The 12,560-nt window shown below is 45.4% G+C and overlaps 2 protein-coding genes across 2 annotated transcripts; one reads left to right on the top strand and one right to left on the bottom strand.

The window, feature by feature from the left end:
• Positions 1–387: 387 nt before the first annotated feature.
• LOC117863722 (uncharacterized) lies at positions 388–1,086 on the bottom strand. Its single transcript, XM_034747548.1, has one exon. It carries the CDS (start codon positions 1,084–1,086, stop codon positions 388–390), a length of 699 nt encoding a protein of 232 aa, XP_034603439.1.
• Positions 1,087–10,924: 9,838 nt separating this feature from the next.
• On the top strand, positions 10,925–12,199 carry LOC140223334 (uncharacterized). Its single transcript, XM_072295001.1, has one exon. The coding sequence runs from the start codon at positions 11,015–11,017 to the stop codon at positions 11,840–11,842; it is 828 nt and encodes a 275-aa protein (XP_072151102.1). The 5' UTR covers positions 10,925–11,014; the 3' UTR covers positions 11,843–12,199.
• Positions 12,200–12,560: the final 361 nt, after the last annotated feature.

The following is a 12,560-nucleotide window of genomic DNA, read 5'->3' as shown; positions in this document are numbered from 1 at the left end:
AAGGGGATGAACTTATCGGGAACTGCGAAAGTAATTCCCTAGTACTCCTGAAACTGGTAAAAATGTCCTGAAACTGGAAAATGTTTATTGGATCCAAGTTCCCTAGATGCTCTAAGTTCATACGTGGTTATATTTTCTTGCCGCAAAAGTTTGGGAGAATTTTGTACTAGCTAGTTGCTAACAAGACGTTCCTGTAATACTAGTGAATCTGAATGGCACCAAGCTATCGATTGGTGAAAAACAACTGAAGAAAATACGACACACAAATACACGATTTGGTCCAAATTGCCACGAGACGAACGAGCTCGCACGAAGAAATCGATCAGCAGGCACGCCATCTTTTAAGAGTAGATTGGGAAGAGAGGAAGCAATTGCGACTTGGTCAGGTTAGCACCAGGATTGGCGGAGGGCGCCACCCCGCAGCGGGTCGAGCCAGAGCGTGCATCTCGGGTAGACCCAAAACCTGAACGGCAGCCGGCGGCCGAAGTTGAGCTGCGAATGGAACCTGCCGACAAGCAGCTCCACGAGCGGCTTGATGCCGCCACTTTCGTTCGTCGCATTCTGCCACGCCGACACGTCGTGTTCCTGGGTCACGCTCACCAATAGGTGTGCGCTGCGGAGCACGGAATCGCCGGGTGCCTCGTGGATCGGCGCCGGCCACACCGCCTGCGTCCCGACCAGGCTGCCCTGGAAATAGAGGTCCAACTGCACATAGTGCAGCACGACGTGGAGCTCGGTGTTAGGGTTGAAGATGTGGGCCTGGATGCTGAGGCTGTAGTTGGTCACCCGCCCGCCAAGGGTGCTATTCTTCAGTGTCGCCGTGGTCACGCGCATCCGGGGCGGCTGTGGGTGGTACCGCAGGTAGACGACCATAAGGGCGAAGCCAATGGCGAGCGCCAGCAGACAGGAAAGGAGGAAGCACGCGGTGAAGTACAGCGCCGCCTCCGGGTGCTTCTTCTTGCCCGGTCCTGGAGCTGGCGGCGTGCTGACGCGCTCGATAATCTGTGCCGTGGGGCGCTCGATAGTCCGTGCCGTGGGGAAGCGGCCGAGGCCGACCAAGCGCGGCGCTGGTTCTTCGGCAACCATGCTGATGTCTTCTGGCTCTACGCGCTCGATCGTCCGTGCCGTGGGGAGGCGGCCGAACCTGCGTGGCGGTGTGTAGGTGCTCCCGGGTGGCGGGAGTGGTAATCCTCCGATCCCGGTCCATCTAACATGGCAACCATGCTGATGTCTTCATCTCCTCCTTGACGGGAACCGGCGCCGAGGCTTGCCCGTTGCCTCCTCCTTGATGGGACCACATAGGAGGGCCTTCTGCGCGCTGCCACGCCCTGGCTGGCGCCACCGTGACCCTGTGGCTCCGCCGCGCTTCGGTGTTGCGCATCCTCGCCTGCGTCGAACGCTGGCAGCATGTAGGACACATGACGCTGACGGGCCCCTTGGGCGGCCATGGATGAAATGCTGGTCTCAGCACCATCGCCCACCACCCCCGGCACAGCCTGCAGCTCTCGCTCTCCTCACTCTCTGGTAGTTTCCGCACGTCTCTGGCTGAGTCGGCGCTGGATTGGCTGGCTCTACAGGCATGGCCCAAGTTCTTGCTCTGCCTGCCCTGTGGTTCCGCCGGCTTTTTTCTCATTTGTAAGGAAAACTAATCAACTAGGCTATGCAACAGGTTAGGATGAAGGCGGAAGTGATGACATTGGCTATACGTGTTGTTGGTTGGCCAATGGAAAAGGGGTGAGAATTTTGGAAAGGAAACGGGAGCAAGTAAGTACTCATAATCTTTTTCGTAGCCGGGGCAAGCAACTTTAGCGATTGTACTAGTTCCTACCACCAGTAGCTTGGTATTCGTCGATTGCTTGCCAAGGCGGCATCGGCACCCGAAACCTCGCTCCATTTGGGCACCACTACTACTCCAAGTGATAGCAACCAAAGAGGGCTGCTAACATCTGCAGGCAAACTGTCGAACAACATGGAACAACAATGACTCGTATAAATCTTTAGGATTTACAGATGATCCAGGAAATCGCATCGATGCTAGAACCGGTTGACAAAAACATTCACGCTCACTGTCACAAAACACACGTTTCTGCCGGCTCAACCGTGCTAGAAAAAACAAATATGAGCCACCAGCGATAAGCCCTAAAAATGTTACCAACCACTGTCACAAAATACTACTCCCTCCATCCCAAATTGTAGGTCGTTTTAGCATTTCTACATGCATAACTTTTGCTATTCATCTAAATATACACTATGTCTAGATCAATTTTCAAAAAAAAATTATGTTTAGATACATAGTAAAAGCTACGCACACTACTAGGAAATGTGGCTTTAGTACCGGTCGGTAACCCCCCTCTAGTACTGGTTGTCCAACTGTACTGACAATTCAGTACTAGAGGGGGGCCTTTATTACCGGTTGAAATAAATGGTACTAAAGGGCATTAAAAATTAAAAAAAAATCCCCCCCAGCCCTACCGGCCCTGCCCCCCGCCGCCGGCCTCCGCCGCCGCCCTCCACCCCTGTTGCCGCCCGCGCCCGCCCACCCTGCTCCGCCCCACCACCCTCCTCTACCCGCTCGCTCTCCGCCGCGGCGCCGCCCGCTCGCCCTCCTCCGCTCCCGCTGCCCCCGCTGCCCTCCTCCGCCCGCCTTCGCCCGCCCGCCTCTCCGCCCACCCGCCGCCCCGCCTCAGGTGGGAATGCAACCGGTACTAAGACTCGCGATGAAAGATCCATTCCCAGTAGTGGCACTTAAGAATGTCAAAACGACCTACAATTAGAGATGGAGGGACATATTTGTAAAGTTTCCATCCAACTTGTTAAGGAAATTTATAACCTTTTACAACACTATTGAAAAACTAGTTATTAGGAAACCCCATTTGATCTTGATTTCCCAATCAGTACAACAAAACCGAGAGTCTCATTTTCTAATACAGGCTCCTGACCCCATGCTAAAAGAAACCTGACTTTAACTTTAACCAACAACACCTCTAAAAATAATTTATTTCAAATAAAAAAGGTTACATATTATAATAGTTTTCATGATAAATCTACTAGTATTATTTTTATGCTATTAGTCTCTATGATTAGTTCCCTATTCGTAGTCAAAGTTGAAAATATTTGACTTTGAAAAAGTCTAAACATAGCTATATTTTGGGATGGAGGAAGTAGATAGTAATGTTTCATTGCCTATTAAGAAATGTAAAGACAATCTTGTAGATACATTTATAAACATGACTACTAATATAGACATATTTTATAATGACGCTTCGTTGTGCATTAAGTATTATAGAGACAATTTCATAGATACATTTATATTACGTGTTTTACATGCTAGACAACATGGCAAGTGACGTGGCAAGTGATATATCAGGTGATGTGGCAATCCAATAAACCACATATGGCAATTCTAGGAAAGTTACAAGTGGAAGATTAAGTGCAATAGGAAATGCATAATGTAAAGGGGTAGAGAATGTAAACTCCCAACATGGTGACACAATGATTTTTACCGTGGTATCGCAAAGTAAAGCTTTCCACTAGTACTCGTTGTTGGATCCCTTCTTAAGGGAATGCCCGAGCAAGAGCGTAAGCTCCCCGATCAAAGAACTCTGCGGATAGCCGAAGGTCCTTCCCCATGCACAAGCTGGTCTCCACCTTGCCTTTCTCAAATGCTCCTCACCACTCTTCACTTGGTAGAGCTTGAGAAAAACGCCAAGGGTCTCCCCTCCCTTTTACATGCACTGGTGGCCACTCCACAAATGCGGTTGGAGCGTCTCGCAAGACTTACAAGCCCTGGGTTTACAACTCTTGATGCGCGCAAGAACCAATAACAACGATGTGTGCAAACATCGCCTAACTCTCGGTTAATCCCTAAAGCAATGAGCTAATAGGTCTAAACTAGCACTAATCAGGACCTAAGCCTTATGCTAATTGCTATAATCTTCTCTTGAGCACTTTGGTAGATACAACACTTTGTTTATGTATGGAAATCAAACCTATAACTTCCCCAAGCTCTAAGACACTTCAATTGGCTAGGCGATGTGGTATTTATAGCCCCAATTTCAAAAACTAGCCATTTCACCAACGGACACATTTATGTGCGTCATTGTATGAATCGGTGGTTCTGTTCCAGGTAGCCATTGTGTTGCTGATACTCGGGTCCTACATGTATCAGAGACTGATTCGGTGACATAGATAGGCATCACCATATCATTCGGTGACCCGTGAGCCATAGCCTACCTCAATCTTCCGTCACATAATTTTCTGTTTTCTAGAGCACATGATTTGCAGGGAAGCATCAGAATATGTGAGAGAAACTCACCTCAATGCCAAAAGGCGTGAGCTAACAGGTTTACTCCCACCACTACCATGGCAGTGGGACTCCTATTTTAGCTGGTCAGCATTCTTCAAAGTTCAAACACAGCCGACCAGCATTGCTTTGGATATTTCAAGACCATTTGAGATGACCGCCACCTGGTTTCTGGAGAGAATTCTACAAATTAAAAGGTTATTATTAACTTGTTATCCTGCAGAGTGACCAAATCTCGCATACATGTTAACCAAATTGCACTGAGCAATAAGCATCCTGCAGAGTCACAAGGCGCAACAACTTCCCATCGGTGAAATATTCAAAACTGGGCTTGCCGAGCAATTCCCAAAAACATCTAAAAAATAAAAGAAAAACGAAAGAGGAAATTAAAGACGCACAGATTTGCCTAAAACGAAAGAGGAAAAGACAAATGCGTACCGTTGAGCTCCCCGATGAGTACGCGCTCTAATCAGGTTGCCTGCCTCGGATCCGGAGCTCCCCAGAGAGCACCATTGCCGCCATCGCCCACCGGCGGCCGCCAGGCACAGTAGCCGTGGCGGACTCGTGAGCACGGAGGAAGGGACGTCAGAGTTGCCATACCAAAGCACCGAGCCTCAAGGCCCATGGGCTATTGTGACTCTTTTCTACAGTCCCAAATTCTGTGGATCAATGCAGGTCCAAATTCGAGGACCATGGAACCGGGACTTATGTTAGACCTTAAATGGGCCGAATTGGAACCATGTGGACTTCTTCTGCATGGACATTGGCATTTTCTGGGCTTGATCTGCAGCTGACGGCACATGACGCAGCAAAAACGTCAATATTATACTTCTGTGACAAAACTTCTTAGTTTTTGTTGACAATTACTGATCATCATCGATACTCAAATATCTTGTAGTGCTAGCATGGCCATGGATCCGCCCATGACGAGGAGGGGATGTGGGGCAGTGCTAACAAGGGGGTAGGTTGCTAAGGTCAGTGAGTTTATTGTCTCAGCGTAGTCATAATTGTGTTAGAGTTTTGCCGGATTTCTGCCGCTAACAAAATCACGTAACTGTGTGGTTTAGCTGGCTTTCTCCCTTTAAAAAAAGTGTAGTTGTGCTCAGTAGCTCAATTTCGAGTGAGTTGTGAGAGTTATGGTTGGCGTTTTACCCTCTAATGTTCTTTGCTAGCTTTTTGGCTCGGTTTTTTAATAAATTTGGTCAATTATTTTCTTTCTTTTGGAAAAAAAAATAGTAATTATAAGTGGCAAATTACCAGCACATGCCAATCCAAAAGGTCAAATGGATAGCTATCTATAGCATTCATGTACCTACATGAAACTCTCTTCAAGTGCCGTAGTGGGAATCTAAGAGAGGTCATCCTCAAATACTGCTGAAACAGGGAATACGTGGTCTAGAGCGCAGTATGTTTTGTGTACTCTCTCCGTCCTACATTACTATTCGATTTGGCTTTTCTAGGTACATGAATTTTGCTACATAATATATATCTACGTGCATGGCAAAAGCTATATATCTAGAAAAATTAAAATAAATAATAATTTAAAATGGAAGGAGCAGCATGGAAAATTGGGGCTCCCTTGACTTTATTGTGAACAAGACATGGGGCCACATATATAGGGCAGCCGAGCTAGCTGAGCTGGACGCTATACAACAAAATATAATGATTTGTTAATAAAGAAGGTTCCTCACTGCATGCCACAGGTGGCACATCAAAGTTTAATTATGTCCATATCTTAACTGGACTCCTACAAAAGAATGATCCGGATTATTAGCAATCCATTCAACCAAATTATCTAGCTAGGCGTTAATTGTTAAAGATGTTTTAGTGAAATTATTAATGCGCGGAAATTAATCTATCACTTGCCATGCGTGAGTGTAAATCTTTAGACTAACAAATTTGTTGTCTTTTTTGAGGTAAGCAAATTTGGTCTTATGCCACCAAATTCATTTGTTGCACACACTTGCATTGATTTTCAACATATTACAGTTTCCATTTGACCTTCCGCTTTTACGTATAGCTGTTCTCCCTTTCTTATCTCTGGTTTCTTCAACGGAGACACAACCGTCCCAGCTATGTAAACCACAGAAGCTGCAATACAAATTTGTTGCGCAAGTCAGTTTTGAAGAAGTTCTAGCTGCATGGACTTCCTAGTGTCAATTGTACCAAACCAATTCTTGGATCCTTGCATGCATGACTGTTTTGTTGCGCAAGTCAGTTTTGAAGAAGTTCTAGCTCGCTCGTGTCATTGATGATCTAGTGTGATCGAGCACCTCTTTCGTTATTTAAGCCGACCTGCTCCTCACTCTCTGTCTGTGACAGCTACAGTAGCACACGCTTACAGCTCAGCTATCGTTTTCAAGATGAAAAGGAAAATATCTCAAGGACTGCTGGATCGAGCCCGGCCCACACATCAGTGAGACATGTCGATATATTACGTACCTATGAGATAATTTTTCTAGGAAAGTACTAAATTAAAACCAAAAGGTCTATATTGTCAACAACGCCACCACCCATTTTCCAAGAGGTTGGAGCTCTAGGAGCTATGTAATCTGACCTTTTCTCTCCATGTTAGACAGGGAGACTTTGATGTCAAGATGCATGTGCCACAGGTCATCTGAAGTTCCACCTGACAGGCACCCCTGCTGCCTACCAACTCACAACTACACATGCAGATGAACATACCGACATTCCCCAAGTCAGAGATGTTAGATACTATGTGTGTGTACTGGTCTTGCTTGCAGCTTTAGTTTGGCCCATCTTTTTCTATGATGCTGGTACCTGTGAAAGTGATGTATGAGAAGTTAGAGATGTAATCAATACAGACATGCTTGCCTCTTTTATAGCTTCTTGTTGCTTACACATTAGATCAGTAGGACACTTCACATTTGAGCCACTTGCAGATTAGTCCACTGCCTTCCCTAGACCCCCAAACAGGTAAACAACTATTTGTCTAGCTGCAGTATTTAAGCTAAAGTTTGGCAGGGATGAAGATGACTTGGCCTGGATGATATGAGATATGCATGTTCTGCATAGGGACAGAAGGCAGAACCTAGGACCAAGATGCATGATTGGCCGGATAGGGTATGATGGCAGGGTATATAGTTCCCATCTTGGATTCCCTTCTTGTGGAAAACACAGGATTCATGCACACATTGCATAAAGAGGATAAAGGAGAACAGAAAGCAAGACAGAAGAGGTGGTTCAAAAAGAAAGGCAACTTTCTTTCCGAGTAAGTTCCAACTTAGACTCATGACTCATTATTTGCTTCCATGCTAACAGTTGCATATTGAGTTGCATCGTGTCTCTCTAATCTTTAAAAAACTGTCTTGGTGCATCGACATGCAGTTCTCCTGCATGTTTAATAAACGAAAGGTGTCAATTGAGCTCAGACTTAATTGCAGCAATTGTACTGAATAAAGTGAAAAGTTTTGCAGCCCTATTGAAGAATCTATAAATGATCTTGGCCCACTATTCAAGTTAAAAAGAACTATGCTTCAATTTACTATTTGCATAACTAAAAGTATTCTAAAATTGTATTCCCTCCATTCCAAATTGTAGGTCGTTTTAGCTTTTTTAGGTTTATAGATATTATTATGCATCTAGATATAGTGTATTTCTATATGCATAGTAATATCTATGAACCAAGAAAAGTCAAAACGACCTACAATTTGGAATGGAGGGAGTAGTTGACATCACATATGATTTGGACGGCTCAAACTAAATGGCGAGGTCAATTCATATGTAGCATGTAGTTGTTAATGAAGCTTCGGCATATGAGTGACCACTAATAAAGTATGCATAGACGAGATGTAGTGTGCCAAAGAGACAATAATCAACCATGGAAAAATCATCCCAAGAAGATTACTAGGTCATCCTCAAGGATTCAATAGCTCGTCGAATAAACGTCCACTAATATGATAGCTGATTCAATGGTTCATGTTTATGGTGTTAGAATTTGCTAATTAACATAATATAGCACCTAAATCACAGGATCACATAACATAAGAACAGGATCAATCTACTAATACAGAATTTGGTGGGTAGATCATTATACCAGCATTAGTAGCCATTGTGGAAGTGTCCTTAGTAGATGATAATATTGGTGTAGTTGTACCAAAGGTGATGTATATGAAGTTGTCGTACTCCTCACCAATTTAGGAACTTGTTGCTCCTGGTTGATGAAGAACTTGGTGCAGCTGCACCATCTCAAGAAAAGGGTTCTTGGTCTGTGAAAACAGGATCTCAGGTTTCTGCTCCCATCCAACTTCTTTATCAGTATTTTGGGTATTAGTTAGATGTGTTAGAGATTGACATGAAATTTTGCATAGCCTACCCCTTAGTTTCATAAGAGCTACGGAGGCAGGATCGAGCCCCACTACTAGCTAGGACATGTAAGGCACAACAGCATAACACATGAGTCCTAATCACGTACATGGGTGGAAAATGTGCGTGAGAAGTAGATCTCTTAGTTGTTGTGCTGAGGTCACAAAAATATCCAACATATGGCATTCCAAAAACAAGTTTTTATGACTTGCTGCATCCCGGAAACTATATAAAGGAGAATACAATGTTGACTAATGTTGCTTTCAACTTTTATGCCGAACATATCTAGTGCAAACTAGTAGCTGTACAAACCACATTGGTTCGCTAAGCCCAAAGATTTAATCCCTACAAATAATTTTAGGTACCGACTCAATAGTTATGGTGTATTCCCTCTATTTAGAAAATTTCAAACACATTAATAGTTGTGAGAAATGTCTATATTACCCCTAATAACTAATACTAATTGTGTGAAAGATTCTTTAGGGAGCACCGAGTAGCGTCCAGTAGGCCTAGGTTCAACTCCTCGTTGGAGCATTAAACGGGTATGGAATAAAAAACTATATAAAAAATAGGTTGGGGCTTTCCCTACTAATTTCAATAAAAACTAATACTAATTGTAATTGAAAATCATGATGTCTGTTTTGTTTTTTGGATCCTAAATAAATGCACATGCATTGGAACCAGAGAAATAGCATCAACTGATCATTTGATTGGCTCTATGTGCTTTTTCCATATGTTTTTTTATTTGTGTGAGTGTTGCTTTAATTATATGAGGTTTACAAGGAGCTAAAAGAACACTCTTTGTGGGATAAAATTTGACAGCTAAAAGGATATTTATTTTGGGATGGGGGAGTAAGTTTTATCATCAACTTCAATATAGCAACATATATCTTCCTCATGCTTCCCTATGAATTTATGACCAATGTCTAGTTACACTACTACAAAAGAACCCACCACAGTCGGTTCTAGAACCCCTATCACCACTGGTTTTGGACCTCGTCAGTGAAAGGTCAGCAGTGATTAACCACCAGTTTCGAGAAGGGAGTGATAACCCTATCACCACTAGTTTATGTTACAAGGGTTATCGCCAATTCAATTTTTAGAAAATGCATAAAAATCAACCCAAGCACCTACCACACAAACACCCATCAGAAGGGGCGATACATGATATTTTTCATGGAAATGAGCAAGTGTACGGGCACTGGGCTTTAAAGTCACAACCTCAAGCCTCACCCATAGCTTCTTTACAACCACACCATATAACCACTTGTGAATTAGATAAGGATGCTAACCTTTTGTATTAGTTGTTCGGAATCTTATATGTAATATTTAGACATCAAAACAATTTTTAATAAAAAAGTAATCAACTATAAAGTTGTAGATCTCGTTGAGTACTACAACTTTGATGTTGACTTTGTTTTCATTTTAGATTGTTTGATAGGTGTGATACCTTATACCAAATATTTAGGCATCTAAATATATAATTTCAAATGAAAAAATTATCAACTACAAAGTTTTAATATAGAGTTTGCCTTCAGACAACTTCAAATGAAAAGGTTGTAATTTTTTTCATGTGAACCAGAGTATTCACCGTTAGGTCTATTTTCACCACCGGATCGTAGTACTAACCCGCGGTGAAAAGCCATACCAGCGCCGGTTCGTATTACGAATCTGCGGTGAAAGTGGAATTGACTTTCGCCGATGGTTTATTGTTGGAACCGGTGGTAATATACATTTTAATCGCCGGCTCCGGCGTCCACCGCGCCAACTACTCACGAACCAGCGGTGAAACATTGTCACCACCGGTTCAACTCAAACCAGCAATGATATCCCATTGGTGATGGTATTATGTAGTAGTTTCACAAATAATTCTTGACTATTTCTAATTTTTAAATGGTGCTGAGGAAACTAATATTTTCACGAAGAATAACAATCTACATTTTCTTACCATTCATACGGGTATTATGGAAATGTTAGCCCGGCCTGTCATGGTATTGTCTCAGGTCTGACCCTGTTTGACATTTGAAGAATGTTGCCACATTTCCAACATCAGCAAAAAAAAAAAGTATGAAACTGGCAGTATAAACACCTCATAACACACATGTGGAGAGTCAGGTCCTAGTTAATACAGCAAAAAAACAAAGAATACCAACATACACATACCCCACAGCTTTTTGCAACTCACAAAATGCACCAACACCACCACCAAGAGTTAAAAGAGAAAAATAAGAAACCCAGAAAAAAGATCTCCTATATATACCCTACCACCATCACCAAACCAAGATCACACACACACGCACACACCCATTTCTATCTCATAGTGCCATCATCTCACAATTTGGCAACACCCCAGAACCCAAACACAACACAAACATAAACGCGTCTATGGAAGACCACGGCGGCCACCCTTTGCTCCACGGCGGACAACAGCTCCAGTCCCCCGCTGGCGCCGCCACTCTCGCCTACGCGTGGGATTACACGCCCGGTGGCGCTCCGTTCGACGACCACGACGCCGCCGCCGCCGGTGGCGGCCAGCTGGACTCTTGTGCCTCGTCGACGGCGTCGGATCTCCGGCGAGCGCTGGTCCGCGCGCTGGCGGAGCTCGACGCGTCGCGCGCCGCGCACCAGGCGGAGCTCCGGCGCATGGAGTCCGAGGCCGCGCGGCTCGCCGCGCTAGTGGCGTCCGCGGCCGCCGAGCGAGACGAGCTCCGGCGACACTGCCACTCCCTCCTGCTCCTTCTCCACCACCAGGCCCAGGCTGCCACGGCGGCGCCGCCTGCGCCTACGCCGAGCCTCCACGCCGGCGTTCTTGGAGGAAGCGGAGGCGCTGCCGCCACCGCCGCCGCCGCCGCCATGGACGAGCACGCGCCGGACGCCGCGGCATGCGCCGACGACACGGAGCTAGAAATGGCGCTCGCGCGGCGGCTGCCGGAGAAGGGCCGCCTGGTCGAGGCCGTGGTGTCGGCCGGGCCACTGCTCCAGACGCTGCTCCTCGCCGGCCCGCTCCCACGGTGGCGCCACCCGCCCCCGGCCGCGCCGGCCGACATCCCGCCGTTCAACCCCGGCCGCCAGAGCCCTCTCAAGACCGACGGCTCCAACTCCTCGTCGGCCTCGGCAGGCTCGTCGTCGCCGGAAAGCAACTGCAGCGGTGGGCCTCCGCCGGCGCCGGCGCATGCGCTCCCATCGTTTCACATGAGCCCCTTCTGCATGTAGCTGCACGCTTGCACGACCCCATCACACATGCCATGATTGACATGCATGGGGGCCTTAGTTGTCATTAGTGGTAGCTTAAGTGTGGAATAATTGTCATGAGGTCCTCTAAACTTTGGGTCCTTGCTTGCTTGGACCCTTCTGAACATGACACGTACGTGGCTCATTATTAACGGAACAATTCTTCCGGCGTGCCACGCGTCGTGTGGTCTGAAGCGCCCAAGAAAATCTCAAAGTCAGGAGAAGGTCTCGCTCATCTTATTATGGTCTGCTTTTGGTTAAGTGTTGGTGATTAATCAGTGCTAGTGTGTTTGCTCGTTTTGTCTAATGATGAAAAGTGGGTAAGAGGGATTGGGGGCATGCATGCAAGACATAAGCATCTATCGTGTGCAGTGTGGTATCCTCTAATTAGTACTTTATTATATAAATTTGATTAAACTTGAGATACTTTAACCCTTCAAGAAAATTAAAATCACTCGTAATTTGGAACGGAGAGAGTACTGGTCTCTCCTCTCTGAGGTGCGTAGAGCATGCGTGCGTCCTTTCATACGTTTAGCATACGTGTATGTATGCGAACATATTGCGTCAATATTATGTTTGCAAAGAAAAAAAATATTGAAGCATCGCATAAAAGTCAAGTTTCATTTAGATGCCTTGTACTTAGTAGTTGCAACTGTAGTGGATTTTATATGCTGACGTATTGCATAAATATACAGTAGTC

This window comes from Setaria viridis, chromosome 7 (assembly GCF_005286985.2).
Source record: "Setaria viridis chromosome 7, Setaria_viridis_v4.0, whole genome shotgun sequence".
In the NCBI taxonomy this organism is placed as follows: Eukaryota; Viridiplantae; Streptophyta; class Magnoliopsida; order Poales; family Poaceae; genus Setaria; species Setaria viridis.
This window is presented reverse-complemented; position numbering and strand designations above follow the sequence as displayed.

What these genes read in the sequence shown, in the direction of transcription:
- LOC117863722 (XM_034747548.1), bottom strand. Translation starts at nt 1,086, where the DNA reads ATGGTTGCCGAAGAACCAGCGCCGCGCTTGGTCGGCCTCGGCCGCTTC.
- LOC140223334 (XM_072295001.1), top strand. Translation starts at nt 11,015, where the DNA reads ATGGAAGACCACGGCGGCCACCCTTTGCTCCACGGCGGACAACAGCTC.